Source organism: Eptesicus fuscus, chromosome 11 (genome assembly GCF_027574615.1).
Source record: "Eptesicus fuscus isolate TK198812 chromosome 11, DD_ASM_mEF_20220401, whole genome shotgun sequence".
NCBI lineage: Eukaryota > Metazoa > Chordata > Mammalia > Chiroptera > Vespertilionidae > Eptesicus > Eptesicus fuscus.
The window spans coordinates 64,740,498-64,758,603 of NC_072483.1; the positions used below are offsets into that span (position 1 = coordinate 64,740,498).

The 18,106-nt window shown below is 41.6% G+C and overlaps 1 protein-coding gene across 1 annotated transcript in view; it reads right to left on the reverse strand.

Annotated features, from left to right (window-relative positions):
• Window positions 1-1,494: 1,494 nt before the first annotated feature.
• The window catches only part of FBXO36 (F-box protein 36), a 54,585-nt gene continuing 37,973 nt past the window's right edge, over window positions 1,495-18,106 (reverse strand). The window contains exons 3-6 of the mRNA XM_008145072.3: window positions 17,989-18,097; window positions 9,086-9,258; window positions 4,339-4,494; window positions 1,495-4,250 (exon numbers count right to left, since the gene is read on the reverse strand). Coding sequence (XP_008143294.2) covers window positions 4,221-4,250; window positions 4,339-4,494; window positions 9,086-9,258; window positions 17,989-18,097 — 468 coding nt within the window. The 3' untranslated portion in view covers window positions 1,495-4,220. The remainder of the gene's footprint in view (window positions 4,251-4,338; window positions 4,495-9,085; window positions 9,259-17,988; window positions 18,098-18,106) is intronic.

Below are 18,106 nucleotides of genomic sequence, written 5' to 3' on the forward strand. Positions count from 1 at the left end.
CTACTGGGGATCGAGCCCGAAATCTGGGCATGTGCCCTGACTGGGAATCCATACCTCCTGGCTCATAGGTCAATGTTCAATCACTGAGCCACATCGACTGGGCTCTATCTCTCCCTCTCCTTTCCTCTCTGAAATTAATATAAATAAATTTAAAAAAAGGAAAAGAAAAATGCTTGGAATATTCTCTGGACAACTAAATTAGAATGGTCTTTTAAATTATGTCCTAGGCCCTCTCCCGTGTTATTTCAAATGTGACCTTGGACAAATCCCATCACCCTTTCAAGTCCCACTGATCAAAAGTGGTGTTGGCTCTGAAAGGAGACATGGTGCTTTTGTGGTTAAGAACATAGAGATGGTAGCTATTGATCTGAATCTCAGCTTTGCCACTTGTTGGTTATGAGACCTTGGGAAAGTTAACTTGTCCTCTCAGAATAATTTAAGCTTTGCAGGCTGTACCGTCTATATCGTGACTCCCTCTGTCATTGTCTGAACATGATCTGTAAACATAAACATGAACTGTGGCCCAATAAAACTTTATATGCAGAAATAGGCAGCTGGTCAAATTTGACCTATGCCATAGTTTATCGCCATCTATAAGACAGAAATAATAGCACTTACCTTTAAGGCTTTCTATAAGAATTAAATTGATTACTACCTGTTTATTCCTTGGTACGCAGTATACACTCAAATGGAAACTGCTATTATTTCTAAGGGTGTTCCAACTTAGTCTTGACCATGGATCTGTGATCCTAACAGTTTCTGGATGGACAGATTTCCCAGCTGAAAACAACTTTTCCGAATGGAGATCTGCCTTTGAGGGAACATGAGAAGCAGGAAACTGGGAGTCCTCCTCTGTAGCTCCCAGCCTTAGGGGTCCCATGTCTGAAGGGCAAACTTGTGATACCCTTTGTGTAGATGATCTCACTTGAGAACAATAACAGGAAAGCTAAGACAATAATTATACTTTGTAAAATGACAATGTTTTTAACTGCGGATGCACATTTTTCTTTAGTGTGGTGGTACCTTGTCTATATAATGTTTTGTATCCAGTCAAAGACACACATTTCAAGTTGAAACCAACTGTTCAGAGTTGAAAAACCTAGACACTCTCTCATAATATTATCTTAACACAAACTGGAGATAAAGGTCGTTACCTTAAAACTCAGACCAAGAAACTATGCTGCACAAGTGTATTTATGTTTACATTATTCTTCAGCATCTTGGAAGTTTATTTGGGGGAATAAATGAGGGCTGAGGATCACCAAGTAAAAGGAGCTTGGAAAACAATGACAAGTGGTGACTTGTGATTTGTCCCTACCCCTACCCCAAATCATAATCTCTCCCAAATTCGTGGGCCTACTCGGTAAAATAAAATATTTTGCATCCCAGGTAACCAAGGTTTAATGCACATAATATGCCAAAAAAGCAGTAATAGAAATTGATATTAGGTAAAATATATTTATTTTTTTAGTATATAAATTAAATATTCACGTTTTTAATAAATTGCTCTAACTTTAAGACATATAAAACATAAAAAAATCAATATTTTACTTTGATAGTTACAATGGTAAATGATAACAGCAGAAACAATTTTCACTGGAAAGATGAGAAAGAGCAAGATTATAAAATGCTGTGGCATTTCACTCTGAAGTGGTGTGACATAAACAAAGCAGATTTATCCATTCCCACGAAAGCTGTCAATAGAGGCAGAGAGGCAAAGTATTCCCATATTTTCACTTGATGGATTGCCATGAGGATCTAACAAGGAAAGGAGGAGGGGGGAGGGCAAAATGTTTCCACTATAGAGGATGCAGGATTTTAGGTCGATGATACAGTTCATGTTTCGGCAAAAATAATGATTGCCAGGTAATAAGGCACCCAAATTAAGGCAAATAATTATAATTTAATAATCTAGTAATCTATGTTTTAAAAACATTTTTAAAAATATATTTTATTGATTTTTTACAGAGAGGAAGGGAGAGGGATAGAGTTAGAAACATCGATCAGCTGCTTCCCACACACCCCCTTCTGATGTGCCCGCAACCAAGGTACATACCCTTGATCGGAATCGAACCTGGGACTCCTTAGTCCGCAGGCTGATGTTCTATCCACTGAGCCAAAACGGGTAGGGCTAGTAATCTATGTTTTAAAGTTATTCTTTAACAATGATTAACACATTGATAACATTTTAATTATTTACCTTTAGCATCTATTTTTATATTACAGTATTATATACAGATACTAAAAGTTTTCCAATGGTCACATGTGTGTTCTTACTGATTCCTGTTGAATCTACATTATGCACACCCATAAGCTTTCAGAATCTGTTGGTTGATAAAACACGATCCATGACATTTTTGAGCTGTTGACATTTTGCACCAATGCAACAAATGAGTTGTAATTTTATATTCATACAGTTATGTTGATATACCAAATTGTGCGTCCACACAAATGCTGCACACACATGGTATTGACCTGTGTTCTGTCACTGAAAACCTGGCTGAGAGTGAAGTCTGGAATTTCAGGGAAAAATAGGCAGCAGGAGCTGTGCAGAAGCAGGTGTCCTCTGCCCGCCTGCCAGTCACCCTGCACCTGGCAGGACTGCTCATGAGCAGAGAACGAGGGCTGGGTCTCTCGCCAATTAAATCTTTGCTCTGTGCTTGGACTAAATCCAGACATGACTTTGACAGGCTCCTCACCTGCAAGGGAGCAGCTGACATTTGATTTCACAGATGTCCCTGGAAATCTGTGACCAAGTGGTAAGGGTGTATGTGAATGGGGGTTAAAATCTGATTTGATATTAACACAGGTTTAGTTAAAAAGAAAAAAAAAAGTTTAGCCAGTTTGCTCAGTGGATAGAGCATGGGCCTGCAGACCAAAGGGTCCTGGGTTCGATTCCAGTCAAGGGCACATACCTTGGTTGCAGGCTCCTCCCCAGCCCGGGCCCTGCTCGGGGTACATGCAGGAGGCAACCAATCAAGGTGTTTCTCTCACATCAATGTTTCTTTCTGTCTTTCCCTTTCTTTTCCACTCTCCCTAAAAATCAGTGGAAAAATATCCTCAGGTGAGGATTTAAAAAAAAAAGAAAAAAATACCTGTCACTAAGCCATGGCTATGGAACCATGCTAGAAGAATCAAAGAGGAGGACAGCCAACAGTTCACCTCTTCTGCACTACTGGGGAGGTCCCACTGCATCATGGGAGTCCTTCTGACATGGAGGGCATGTGGTGGAGGGCTTCATGTGTCATTGTTTTCTAGGTAGCAAAGTGGAGGCTGCAGGAATGAAGAAATGAGGTTAAAAGGTGATCGGAGGTTGAAAGCTACTTTGTCTATAACCTGAAAGGAGTCATTAGATTATCCACTGCTATGAGTTCATTGGAGGACTTAACCCTCACGAGAGTGCAGGAAGAAAACTATTTTTAAATAACCCATCTCAGTAAGGTAGCATTTCCTCCCCTAAAACTGTAGTGGTTTTACTCCTCTGACAAGTTAAAAGAATACAAACTACAGGTTTTTACCTAGTTACCCACAGCTTGTGTTCTTAAAAATCGCAGTTATAAGAGTGGTAACTGTCCACATCCTTCTAGGAAATATTTATAGTTTATTTGGCAATGTGAAGTCCTGGGAGGCTGAGCTCTAGACAAGATCTGTAAGGAGCATGCCTGGCCTGGTCACCAGCCATACACCTGGGCCAGGGCAGGGGTTGTCTGCATGGCGAGATGATGCCCAGCATTCCGATATGATGCCCAGCATCCCGGGCCCACAGGACCAGGTCCTGAATGCAAACTACAAGGAACAGAGTTGGGAAGACAGTGGCACTCATGAGAGTGCCTCTCAGGCCACTGCTCCTCTGGGTGTGCATAATGTAGATTCAACAGGAATCAATAAGAACACACACAGGCCACATGGCCCCCTGCTCCAGGGATGGACTCAGATGACACACCATCACAAAGAATTCAAAAGCCTGATTCCCTTTTCCAATGCCTAGATGAAATATATATGTAATAAAAAATCCACTGGTAGCCATTTATTGGGTATGTGGTAGCTAAGGCATCAGGAAACCTCCCGTGTTAGGGATGGGGAAGACATCGCTGGTGCGTTTCCTGTCTTGTAGCCCTTCTTCGGGCCATGATTTGACCTTTACCTTCACCAGAAGGACTGTGGTTCAGGCAAGGCCCTGCAGAGTTGGGTTTGCTGCATCTGTAAGTACTTTGTGTTTTTCAGATGACTCCTTGAACCAGCAATGTCTCCTAGTTTTCAATGAAAGGAAACAGAAGAGATTTGGACACAGCAGAAAAATGCAGCCATGCCTCAACTTCCCTATCATTGATTGCCTGCCTGGTTTTCTGGATTTCGCTTCTTCTTGCGGAGCTGCAACTTTTTGGTGAAGAACGTCTGTCTCCAACCCTGGTCCTGGGCCAGAGCCTTCATGGCAGGGGTGATTTCACGGGTGGCCTCAACTATTGGCTCCCACAGTTTGTCAGACGTGCACAGCTGTGGGAGGAAACAGTCAGAAGAGGGTCACGTCACATGTGGGTTTGGTGCAAGTCATACACTCACTCATGAGGTGACTACCCGCGTCCTGCTGCCTGTGAGACATGGGAGGAAACACTGCGTGTGCATGAAGAGTTGCCAGACACAGTTCCTGCCTCCGGAAACTTCCTATTTGAGGAAAGAGGCAAGTGCACAAAGATCTAAAGGACAAAGCAATATTTGATTAACTGAATAAATCCTGATGTTATTTAAGATGCAGAATACAAGAGTTCTATATAGTTCACATACAATATTAATTAGCTAATTTCTAATTAGCCACATAACAGAGGCTAATAATGGTATAGTCAACTGATCTGCCACCCAGCGCTGCATTAGAATGAATAGGGAGCAGCTAATTCCTGCTAAATTTGCATCCTTTTTTTTTTTTTTTATTGATTTCAGAGAGGAAGAAAGACGGAGAGAGAGATAGAAACATCAGAGATGAGAGAGAATCATTGATTGGCTGCCTCCTGCATGTCCCCTACTGGGGTTTGAGCCCACAACCAGGGATATGCCCTGACCAGGAATCAAACCTTGACCTTCTGGTTCATAGGTCAATGCTTAACCTCTAAGCCATGCTGGCCAGGCTGCATCTATTTTAAGCCCTTGCTCAAGCCATCTCTCCCCTGGGCTTGCACAGCTGACAGCTCAGTCCCCTGCAGGCTACTCAGTGTTGAACTTCATCAAAATGACCAAGCAGCCCTCATAGATTGCCAGCAGGCACATGGAAAACCCAGTCCTTCCTGGTACCACAAGTTTTACTCCAAGTCCTCTGCACACATGTCATTGCCCCATGCACCTGGCAAAGTGAGCCGTTCTCTGGGAACAACTTTCTCTGAGACACTCTTCTGTAGCCTTGGGCTTTAACCAGGGGCAATAAGGTTAAAGATAGACAAGACCCCTCTGGCCCAATAGCTGCACAAGTCCATTTTTCCCTTCTTCCAAGTTCAAGTTGCCACAATTCAGCTTCCATTTACCCAAGATTTCCTAATAGCAGGGCTTTTTCAGGTGGCACCATTAGTTACGGCAATACCTCTCATCAGTCCCCTGCTACTAACACACTATTAATATGGAGGTTTCCTGATGCCTTAGCTACCACACACCCAAATCCTTCCTGAAGGCAGAGTTCCCTTTATACTAATTTAGCAGCCCCAACCTGGGTGATAGCCATGGTTTTGTGGTACATGCAAGAATAGGAACCTTTAAAGGCCCTTGCACTTTTGGTGTTGCAGAGCAGTAACTCGAGCAATACCCAGTGTGCTTTAAGGAGGGTTCCGAATGGGCCTCAGCAACAGACACTTCCTGTTCCAATAATGCACTCAGGCAGTTAATCACCATCCTGATTACTCCTTATATTTTCTGTGTCCATAGCTTATGTATATATTCATACACGTTCTCTTGTATGGTTGATCTCTTCCCCCCAACCTACCTCTACCTTCCCTCTGAGATTCCACTGTCTGTTCCATGCTTCTGTCTCTGGATATATTTTGTTCAACAGTTTATTTTGTATATTAGATTCCACGTATGAGTGAGATCATGTAATACTTGTCTTTCTCTGACTGGCTTATTTCACTTAGCATAATAATCTCCAGGTCCCTCCATGCTGACTTAAATTACACTCATTTCTGAGGAGAAAGCAGCCAGTGTTCTTAACTTTCAGATTTCATGCTACTGTAACAGTACTATAATAAAAGAAAATTATGATTGACAAACAGAAATGAATAGTATAATAAAGCATTATAGATTCACTTAAGATTCTTTCTGCATAAATATCAGAGTAAAAATCACTTAAGATTCTTTCTGCATAAATATCAGAGTAAAAACTGTTATATTCACATAATGTTTAACAGCAACACTGAATATAGGATAGTGACGGCCCACAAACATTTCGATGTTAGGCAGGTTGTGCATTATCTTAACCCATCTTCAACAGTCATTCAAGGTCTAGTTTCTCTACTCAGATTACAACATATTCTAAATATAAACAGCAAAGGAAAAAGTTAGAAAGTGTCAAAATATTAAAAACAAAACAGATCTGTTCCTTTAAAAGGTTTAAATTTTAATAGTAGTATAGATGACTATCCTGTTTCCAATAAATACATTTCATGGGAGAAAACTATGACGTTTGGGGAGAAGATAAAGAATTCTCAAGAGAGCTGAAATTTCCACCAGTGTAATTTCATTTGACTCATTTTATACTGAAAATATTTACAGTTTGTTTTGTATTATAAGTTGGTCATAAAATACCCCCATCTAAGACTACCAAACCCTGGGGCTTTTTTACTTGGTAGATGCCAGGTTGCAAAACACGAGGTGTCCACCCTGACTATGGTTCCAGTTACTTTGATTCCAAGCACAGCAAACTGTGGGCTTAGCGCCCCCTTGTGGTGGTGCATGAATTTAACATATATAAGCTATAAACTTAATATACTACATAAATTTGAAAGGAATCCTAGGGCTTATCTCCTTAAAACCTCTCCTTTTACAAATGGGGAAATTAAAGCTCAGAGAGGATAAGGCTCATGATGGGAAGTGGTTGAGCTAAGAACAGAACCTAGCTCTCTGGCCTCCTGTGGACTTAAAACACACACAGTACACAGTAAAGATAGGAAAATCCCTCTCCCACTCCAAGCTTCCAGCCTTTTAGAATCTCTTGAGATATTTTATCTGGACAACTTTAATATCGATGGGTCAAATTCTTGGGCTGGACTCTCAGATTCGGGTTACTGTAAACACAAGAAAAGATGTTAAGAGCACAGATGCTGGGTCCACCTCAGCCCTACGGAGACTGGGCCTGACATCGCCAGTTCTACCGCTCCCTGGGTGTTTCTTCCATGTGGCCACATTTGGGAATCAAGGTCAAAGGGCACGAGGGAAGTCTGTTTCTCCATAGCCAAAATGTGATGGAGGAGAGGTTTTTTTCCTCAGTGTTCCTGAGTCATGATCAAGATGAACATGTGTATGTACTAGTCATGACTGTCCCTTCCCTGTCTGTGCCTTGGCCTTCTCATCTAGCTGTAGGGGGTTTCCTCAAGACTACTCTGCTGCAGTTTGCAAAAACAGCAGAGTATCAATGCCTAGTGCCACCGGAGCCAGCCAGCAGGCCCCCCGGCAGGTTCCCACGGGCAGCATTAGCTTAGTGAGCTTACCACAGTTCGCCTTTCAAGGGTTTGCTTCTATTAGCCAGGCTCCTAGAGGAGTGGTTTGCCCTGAGAAATATAAACAGCCAGCCCACCAGACCTACGGGAACTTGTCCATGGAGGCTCTGTGACTTGGTCGACATAGTCAGATCAAGGACTGGCAGCTGGAAGGTCCTGATCGCTGGTGGCATGAAGTTTGATAAGTGGAAACTTCCTATCTTGACCATGGGATGGCACCACAGGCTCTCCTGGGCTAGGGTCCCCTTCCGCCTCTGAATCCACACACTGTGTCTCCACGTTTATAGTTATGCTTCCAAGACAGACCCATTGCTGCGGAGTCAGGTCTGGCCTAGAAACCTTTCTGCCTCATAAAGGTGACCTTGCAGCTCTCTTTTTCAACAGGATCCATTAAAACAGCATCTGACCACATCCCTGTCACCTGCCCCATCCTCTCTCAGCACCCCTTCCCTCCCTCACAACAGCCTCTCCAGCTTCATTTTGCTCTAGCAGCACTGCCTTATTCTGTTTTTCACTCTTCAGGGTCTCTGGCACACAGCTCCCTCTGCCTAACTAGGCTGCTTCCCACTCAGCCTGGCTAACCCCCACTGGTCAGGTAAATGTCCCTTCTTCAGGGAAGCTCCAAGTCAATTATGTCTCACAGTACCCCACGCCAGTCCCCTGAGCACTCATCACAGCCGTCACTGTCCAGACAGTTCATTGTGTACTGCCTCTGTCCCTCATTCAGGTGTAAGCTCCTTGAATGCAGGGACCATGTCAATCTTGCCACCTTCAAGTCCCTAGCACCCAGCATAGTGCCTGGCCCACAGCAGGAACTCGGTGACCACTTGCTGCCTGCACATGTCCCTTAGTAGAAAATTTATGACACTAGCCCACCGACTAGCTGACAGAATGCCTGGGGATCTTAATTCTGCCCTTCACTGGCTGTAGGACCCTGGACAAGTTAATCTTGCTGATTCTTAGCTTCCTTATCCCTAAAGTAAGAATAAAAATAGGAGCTATATCATACAGTTTTTTTCAGAATGAAATAAAATAAAGAACTTAAGAGATCTGGCCAGTGTGGCTCAGTTGGTTGAGCATCATCGCATGCATTGGTTAGATTCTAGGTCAGGACACATGCCCAGGTTTCAGGCCCGATAGGGGGGGCGTTCAGGAGATAGCCAATCGATTTTCTCTCATCATTGATGTTTCTATCTCTCTCTCTCTCTCTCCCTTCCTCTCTCTGAAATCAATGAAAACATATTTTTACAAAACTTTTGAAGTAAATATTTAACACATGCTTGCTGAAATAAATGCAAGTAATAAATCACTGCGATATTTTTAAAAATATAGAAAAAGAACTTTAACAAAGCACAAGAAAAATTCTCTATGGACACAAAATATTTGACCATTACCTTTGAAAATCTGTGTGATGTGAGAGAAAGGCTGGCAATATCTTCAATGTCCAGATAAGAAATGATAACCATGAGCAAATTGTCTGAGAGCCGCTCAAGGAAGTCAATTCTACCTTCACACAAATTGAAGACATAGTCCAATATTCTTGCACCAAATACCAAGGCAATTTGAACTGTAATTCAAAGAAAACAACAAACCAAGATGATTATCCTGTGCAGTCACATAAAACTTGATCATTATCAGTAAGATGCAGGCTGTGGGGCACTTTTCCTCTGAGAGTGCCATTAGATTATGCTGAGTCATTCCTACTTTCACCAAGCTGCCTGTGGGCCCAGTGGGCTGCATTTGGAGGCAACTGTTTCCCATTGCTACCCGTGCCCGAGGGTCAGAACCTTTTAGGGACACTCAGTGTGTAACACAGTGATGAACTGCATCCCCTTGATCTCATCGGCATAAATTCCAGTCCAGACATCTGACTTAACCAGTCTCAGCAACATCACCATCCCCACCCTCACAACCTCCCGATTGGGCACAGATGCTGGTTCATGTAGTTTTTCTGCCATCTCTTCTCTCCCCAGATGGGTCCAAAATATATATCTCTTAATTTTGTTTAATTATTATTCTCTTGTTATATGTAGCTTCTCCAACAAAGTTTCTTCCTTCCTCTTTACCTTCTTTAAAAAAAAAATAGTTTACTGATTTTTAGAGAGAGAGGAAGGGAGAAGAAACATCCATCGATGTGAGAGCACAGCATTGATAGGCTGCTTCCTACACGTCCCCTACCTGGGACCAAGCCTGTAACCCGGAATGTGCCCTGACCAGAAATCGAACCAGTAACCTTTTGGTGCCTGGGATGACGCTCACCCAATTGAGCCACACCAGCCAGGGCCCTCTTTACCTTCTTTTTACCCTTATCTTTACAGAGTAGGAAAAAAATAGAGGCAAAGAGAAAAAAAGATGAATATTTCATGAAAATTGTATTAACTTTTGCCCAATATTTTTCATGCTGTTTTTGTGATTTCCAAATTATGAAACAGTTCACAAAGAATCAACCAATACCATCATCTACCTCACATGTTCAATATAAGGGAAAATGAGGTGTTGTGTTTTTTTTTAACCCAAGCTCCCTGAATAACCAGAAAATAGCTAATAAGTAGGAAAACATGTTTGGAAGGATACATATTCAAATTTTAACAGTGGTTAAATCTGGAGGGAGACTTTTACTTTTTTGTTTGTCTGTATTTTCTAATCTTTCTACTGACAAGAAAAAAATTCTGCGATGTCCTAAGTTAAATTACAGCAGAACAGAGGGTGGTAGGAAGAGACAAGAAAGGTTAATCAGTTAACAACTACACAGCAAAACCAACAAAAGACTGCTTCCATTCCCGAGTGTACGCTGAAACTTTGAGCTAACTTCCAGGCGGCTATTCCAGAGATTATCCAGAGAGCATAGCAGACCATCAGCGCCACAGCATCTTGCTTACGCATTAACTTTTCCAGACTGTTGCCCGTAACCAACCTCCCGGGCTCTGCACCTGTCCCAGAACTTGCCTGCTTCACCTTCGCCTACCCCTTTATCTACAGCCAATGTAAATTCTTTCAAAACAACTTTCATCTTTCTTCCCCAAACTTAATGTAGAAAAGAGCCAGTCAATTCCAAGATGGCAGACTTGTAGTCTTCTCCATCTGTCTGTGGGTTAGGCTGCACGCCCCAGGACCTGGTCCTTTTTCTGGCTGGCATAAGGCTCAACAAACCCTTTCTTTTAGAAAAGCTTTCAGCTGTGAAGGCTTTTGTTTACCAGTATAATAAACCCACATTACCAGTGTAATTTTTTAAAATCTAGAAAAGAAGGAGGGATGAAGGGAGAAAAAAAAAACAAACTTACAAAATAGTTGCTCTGTAGTCAGTTGGAGATTGTTTCACAGCTGAACAAAACTGAAAACTCAGTTTAAATTTGTTTAACAACTAGGATTTTTCTTTTTCCCTCACACAGTTAGGCTGCACAGACTGCTGCCAGAGCTCTATTAAGTTATTAATGTCCCAGGGTCCTTTTATCTCTCTGTTTCACATTCTAGGATGTTGCTCTCATCCTTGGGGTCATGCTAAGATGGTTCCTGTACCAAGACATTAACCAGGGTGCAGCAGGTAAAAGGGGCAGGGCAATGAACAAAAATGTCCATGGAAGCTGGGTCTGTCCCTGTCTGAAGGGCCCTTCTGGGGAGCTCTATGAAAGAACTTGAGCTCACATCTTACTGAGCAAAAGTAGGTCACACAGCTACATGTGCAAGGTAGGGGCAAATGCCAACTCTGTCTTAAGGGGAAAAAATAGAATAAAGAAAACAAAAAGAAAGAAGAAAATGGGAGCCAAACAAAAAAAGCAAAGAAAAAGTATGATAAGATAAAAGCATATCCCTAGCCTGTTTAGCTCAGTGGATAAAGCATCGGCCTGTGGACTGAAGGGTCCCAGGTTTGATTCCAGTCAAGGGCACATGCCCAGATTTCGGGCTCAATCCCCAGTGGAGGGCATGCAGAAGGCAGTCCATTGATGATTCTCTCTCATCACTGATATTTCTATCTTTCTATCCTTCTCCCTTCTCTCTGAAATCAATAAACATATTTTTTTTTAAAAGATAAGAACACAAAATAAGATGATAGAAATTACTGGCACAGTGGTAATCATTATCAATGTAAATGAACTAATCAGGCAAGGTAAAAGACTCTCAGATAAATAAAACATGCATACACACAAGTATTTCTGCCTATATGTTATTTATAAGAGACATGCTAAAACAATGATATGGAAAAGTGCAAGTAACAGTATAGAAAAAGACCAATTCAAACCAAAAGAAAAACATATTACTAGCAGACAAGATATACTTTAAAGTAAAATTCAGTATTGGAGATAAGAAAGACCATTACTTATTGGTAAAATAAATAATTCACCAGGCAGATTTAATACTTCTAAACTAGTATACCCAACTACCCTCAGTAGGGGAAATGATTGAATAAACTATGGTTTATAATGGAATAGAATATCATTGACCATTAAAATGAATGAATTAGATCCACATATATCAACATGGATAAATCTCAAAAACAGTGTTGATTGATAAAACAAAGTTAAAAAAAAACTATATAGTATGATATCATTTATGTTAAATTTTAAGTATAAAAAATAGTATGTATTATTTACATATAGTTGTAACTATCTATAATATGTTTAGAAATGATACCAACTTTAGAACTTTAGTTACTAGGAGAAATGAGGTGTGAATAAAGGGGAGAGAATAAAGGGGAAATAAATAGGTAAGAGGTAGGAATTTGACTGTATATGTAACTTTTTAATGATTTTCAAAAGATATTAATAAATATGGTGCTCACTTCAGCAGCATGTATAATAGAACTGGGATGATAAAGAGAAGATTAATATGGCCCCAAGAAAGTATGACACAAAATTAAAACTCTTCAGAGTAGATTCTCTGATCCCATGCAATTAAGCCAGAAGTTGGGGGAAGGGAAAGTAACAAAAAAATCCCAACTACCTGGAAATTAAACAGAATGTTTTAAAATAATTTATGAGTCAAAGAATAAATCAAAATGAAATTTAGGCCGAAACCGGTTTGGCTCAGTGGATAGAGCGTCGGCCTGCGGACTGAAAGGTCCCAGGTTCGCTTCCGGTCAAGGGCATGTACCTTGGTTGCGGGCACATCCCCAGTAGGGGGTGTGCAAGAGGCAGTTGATCGATGTTTCTCTCTCATCGATGTTTCTAACTCTCTATCCCTCTCTCTTTCACTCTGTAATAAAATTAATAAAAAAAAAATGAAATTTAGAAAATATTTTAATGTGAATGAGACTAAAGATACAATTTAACAAAACTTACCTAATACAGATACAGAAGCAATTAAAGAACATTTAGTGGGGGGAGATGGCTAAAAACAATGATTAAGCTTCCATCTCAGGAAACTAGAAAGAGAACAACAAATCAGACCTAAAGAAAGTGGTAGGAAGGAAATAATAATAAAGGTAAGAGCAGAAATCAATAACTAAAATGGAGAAAATCAGTAGAGCTAAAAGTTAGTTCTTTGAAAAAATTAATCAAATGAGTAACTTTTCAACAAGATTCATCAAGACAAAAAGGGGGGGGGGGGTGCACAAATTACCATGATTAAGGAATTAAAAAGAAAACATCACTACAGATACTATAGACATAGAAAAGAAAGGATATTCTGAGCAACTTCACCAACATATTTGGTAATCTGGCTAAAATGAAGTAAATGTGTCTAATGTTAACATTTTCGGTTAGTGGTGTTGGGTATTACTTTCTGTTCTGTTTTGTAGGTGTAAGATATTTCTAAATTTAAAAACTTTGAAAGGTCAAAGTATAGAACACAAGGTATAAGATTCTTCTTTTTCTGTTAACATGTGTTATATATATGCACAGACAATTTCTGGGAGGATATACAGGAAACTGGCCCCATGCTGCCTTGCAGTGCTTCTGCCCCTAACACTCTCCCATCCCACCCTCCACTTACAGACTGACCCCAGGTCTGCAGAAATTCTAAGAATCCAGGCTGAAGACAGGGAGTGGCTGATCAGAGGAGCAGTCAGAGGTGGTAGTTAGGCATGAGAAAATGCAGGTCCAAGGCTGAGATGTAAGGCTGGAGAAAGGACCTGGAGAAAATGGGTTATGGATCCATACATGGGATTGACCCAGGCTGAAAAGAAGGTAAGGACTATTCTTTCCCACTTTCTATTCCCATACCCCTAGGATCTAGAACTCAGTATTTCATGATATTCGTGTTTATTAGTATTACCAATTTTTCATTATAGTTCTCATTTCAAACATTCAGTCGCATTCTCCCCACAATCATTTAAATGTCCAAGGGAATTAAAAAACTTTGACATCAAAACGTTATCTCCCACATTTCCTTTCACATGCAATACCCAAAATAAGAAACCTTCATCATTTGGTTCAGAAAGTATAGTTGTCATTTGGTTTTATCACAGGGATTTTTGTGGATTACCCTAAATACTTAACCACCACTTAGAACTCATTCAAAGGTCTAAGCAACTGACTTTAAAATGGACAACCAACTTTAAAATGAACATAAGTTGGAAAACAACTTATTTTTAAGTTGGATTCAATCTTAACCCATAAATCAGAACTTTCAATTGAGTTTATATTGGCACATTTTTACCTTAAACTAAACATTTTTTAAAGTTTCCAATAGCTAATTTCCTGATTGTTCTTATTTATTTAATTTGGGAGGAAAATCTATAGACATTTCCTCAGATTGTTAAAGGTCTCAGAAAGAAAAAAAAACTTCAAAATTCACAGACAAATGGACAAAGAATACAAACAGGCAAATGACAGAAAGAATATAAATGGCAATTAAACATGACAGGAGGCTCAACTTACTCATTATCAGGATAATGCTAATTAGACAAGATATTGATTTCACTATTTGACTGGAAAGGATGAAAAAATATAGCAATATCTAATTAGTGATGGCAAAGGCATAAGAAAACTCCTGTATCCTGGTGGATAGAGTATAATTAATACAGCAGCTTTACGGGGGGGGGGGGGGCAATTTGTGAATATAGTGAAGTAACAGGCATCCTATATAATAAAGAGGTGATATGCAAATTGGCCCTCACATTACAAGATGGCCGCCCCCACATCATCACAAGATGGCCACCCCAATGTTGTCACAAGATGGCTGCCCCACATCATCACAAGATGGCTTCCACAAGATGGCCACCCCACGTCATCACAAGATAGCCGCCCCCACATTGTCACAAGATAGCCTGCAGGGGAAGGCAATTGGGGGTGACCAGGCCTGCAGGGGAGGGCAGTTGGGGGTGACTGGGTCAGCAGGGGAGCAGTTAGGTGTCAACCATGCTGGCAGGGGAGTGGTTGTCAATTAGGCCGGCAGAGGGGCAGTTAGGGGGCTATCAGGTTGGCATGCAGAGTGGTTAGGGGCAATCGGGCAGCCAGGCAGGCTAGTGGTTAGGAGCTAGGCGTCCCAGATTGTGAGAGGGATGTCCCAGATTGGAGGGTGCAGGCTGAGCTGAGGGACAGCCACCTCCCCCCCACCCAGTGCACAATTTTCGTGTACCGGGCCTCTAGATTTATATAAATTTTGAATGATTAGTGGACATTCGATCCTGTCCAAAATGTCAGCAGACATTTGGTTCATAGTTTATATAAGTCCAGTTCTCCTGAAAGATTCAAACTCCAACCCACCTGCCTAATCCCACGGGCCATTACCAGCCACGCTACCCAGGCAAGAAGGGTTATTATTGGCAATACAGCCACAACACAATTATTGGGCCAATGAAATATGATAGTATTTTTAAGGTATTAATCCCATAAACCAAAAGTAGAAAAAAGCATTATAGGCTATGTGAAGCCAGGGACAGTTTCTAAGTGTGGACATTTTGGACAGGACCAAAAATCCTGCAAGGATTTTAAATGACTCAAAATTGAAATATTGTGACACCAATATATTAACAAAGTCTCACTTTATAACTAAGAACAAAGTACTGTGGGGCCAGGGTGGAAAGAGTGAGAACAGATGGAAGGCTGGTACAATGATCTGGGAGAGAGGTTGTCCTTGGTTGGACTAGAAGTGGAGATGGTTAGAAGCATTCATTTGTGTATTATCTATTGTTGTTAATAAATTACCCCAAAGTTTACTGGCTTAACACAACAGACACTTATTATCTCAGTTTCTGAGGTTCAGGAATCTAGAAGTGGCTTAATTGGATGGTTCTGGTTTGGGGTTTGCCTCTCATGAGGTTACAGTCAAGACGTCATGGGTTGCATCATCTGAAGCCTAAGGCTGGAAGACTCTCTTCTAAAAAAAAACTCATGCGCATGGCTGTTGAGTGAAGGCCTCCATTCTTCACCGAATGGGCCTACCCCACAGAGCTGCCTCAGACATGGTAGCTGGCTTGCCCCAGAGCAAGTAATGAAAGGGAGAGAGAAAGGGAGAAAAGAGAGAAAAGGCCAATTTTGCATTTAAAACTTAATCTCAGGCGTGACATACCATCACTTCTGCCAAGTTCTGTTGGTCGCACAGCTGACCTAGATACAGTGTGGGAGAGGATTACACAAAAGTGTGAATATTGGTTGGTGGGCATCATTGGGGGTCACCACAGTTTGGATTCTAGTTATATCGATGGATTCAATCTAGCATGTAAGAGAAGAATGGAATCAAGGGTAACTGTAGAATCCTTGGCTGACATTTTCTGGGAGGGGTTTAGGGGACCATCAGGAGCTATTTTTGGACATGTTATATTTGAGAGGCTACTACATATTTAAGTAAGATGTTGAGAAGGCAGCTAGATACATTTCTGAGTATGGAGTTCTGGGAGAGGTACAGGCTGGAGATGAGGGGCTTGTCTGTTTACGGGTGGCATTTAAAGCCAGAGCCTTGATCCAATCTCTCAGGGAGTATAGACAGACAAGGGAAGAGACACAAGAACTGAACCTGGGCTCCAGGATTTAGATTTGGAGAGATGAGGAAGACCAACAAGGAGACTGAGATGGGGCCAATGAAGCAGGAGGAGAATCAAGAGAGATGCCCTGGAAGTCAGGGAAGAAAATGTCAGCTTGAGCTAAGTGCTACTGAGAAGCCAAGGAAGCAAGAGTGACACAGGTCAGGTCCTTTGCCAAGGATGCCACCAAGACTAACCCAGATTTCCAGACACGTCACCAATGTGTAGGATTTAAGCAGAATTACTTTGGATGAGAAATATTTTGGTGGGGAGATCTTGGAACTATGACAAAAGATGGGATGGAAACTAGGCAAACATCGTTTTCTTAACAACAGCAGCAACCAATGATTAACAGCAGTTTACACACCATGCTGGATGGAGGCACTGATCCTGCTGTGCCACAGTGCACCCTTCCTTCTGCTGCAGAGAGGCCTTTCTGAGGGGTTCCCTGAGAACCAAGGGGAGGAGGGGGATGAATAGCAGTGTGGTTTGGAGGTCTCCCCTCCGCTGGGATGCTGTAGGTCTAAAAAGTGAGAAACGGAAGCTTTTGAACTGAGCTTTGGAACTCACCAGGCCAATTTAATTTGGTATCTCAGCCCCACTCCTGGAGAAAGGCCCCCAGGTAGCCCTGAAATGAGCCACTCTCCAAACTGCAGTTTTAAAAGCCAGTGTGGGTGCACTCCTTGACTGAATCCCTCCACTCTCCTCTCCAGAAAGGAGGGGGGGGGGAGGTCCAGGCTTCAGTCTGACCCTTAAATTCCCACTTTATTGCCCATTCCTTCAGGATCAGGAAACCCACAAGTGGTTATCCTGAACCTGATGTCACCCTCCCCCAGTATCCTATGGGGGGGGTGGGCAGATAGGGGTGCTGGAGGTGCCTGGGGCAAGCAAGAGGCAGGTGAAGGACTTGGCCCTTAAGCCTCTACTTAGAAGACAATCACCTCCAATTTGTCCTGCCCAACCCCCATCTCCGGGTTTTGCGGAAGTCAGTCTGAAAATCACATGGTCTGCTGATGAATATTCAGCACCTCTAAACATCTAGTTCTGGGTTAGGTACCACAGGGCTTAGAAAATAAAATGGATCTAAACTTGAAAAAGAAAAGTGTTTCCTAATTTATTTTGTAACCACATACCTTTGTATTAAATAAGGAAGGATGGCCTGGACTGATTTTTATTCATGAAACGTGGACAGTCTTTTCCCAACATGGTTCTTTTTAAGCCAATAATGAATTTTATAAATATTTGCTGTAAGAATCCAATGTTCTACTATATCTACTGTATTGAATTAAGTACAGAATGACATCGATATTTCAAATGATGTCTTTGATCCTTCTCTGCCAAATTAATCACTAAAGGGAACTTAACAGCAATAAGTGCATAGCATGCTCCCTTCCTTACTCTGAAGATGTGAATTCTCTAGGAAGTCTTCATGAGATTCTTTTACTTCTCCAGGTTTTGTTGATTGATACCCACTCCTTAGAGAAATCTTCCACCATCTAAAGATGACCTGTGATTG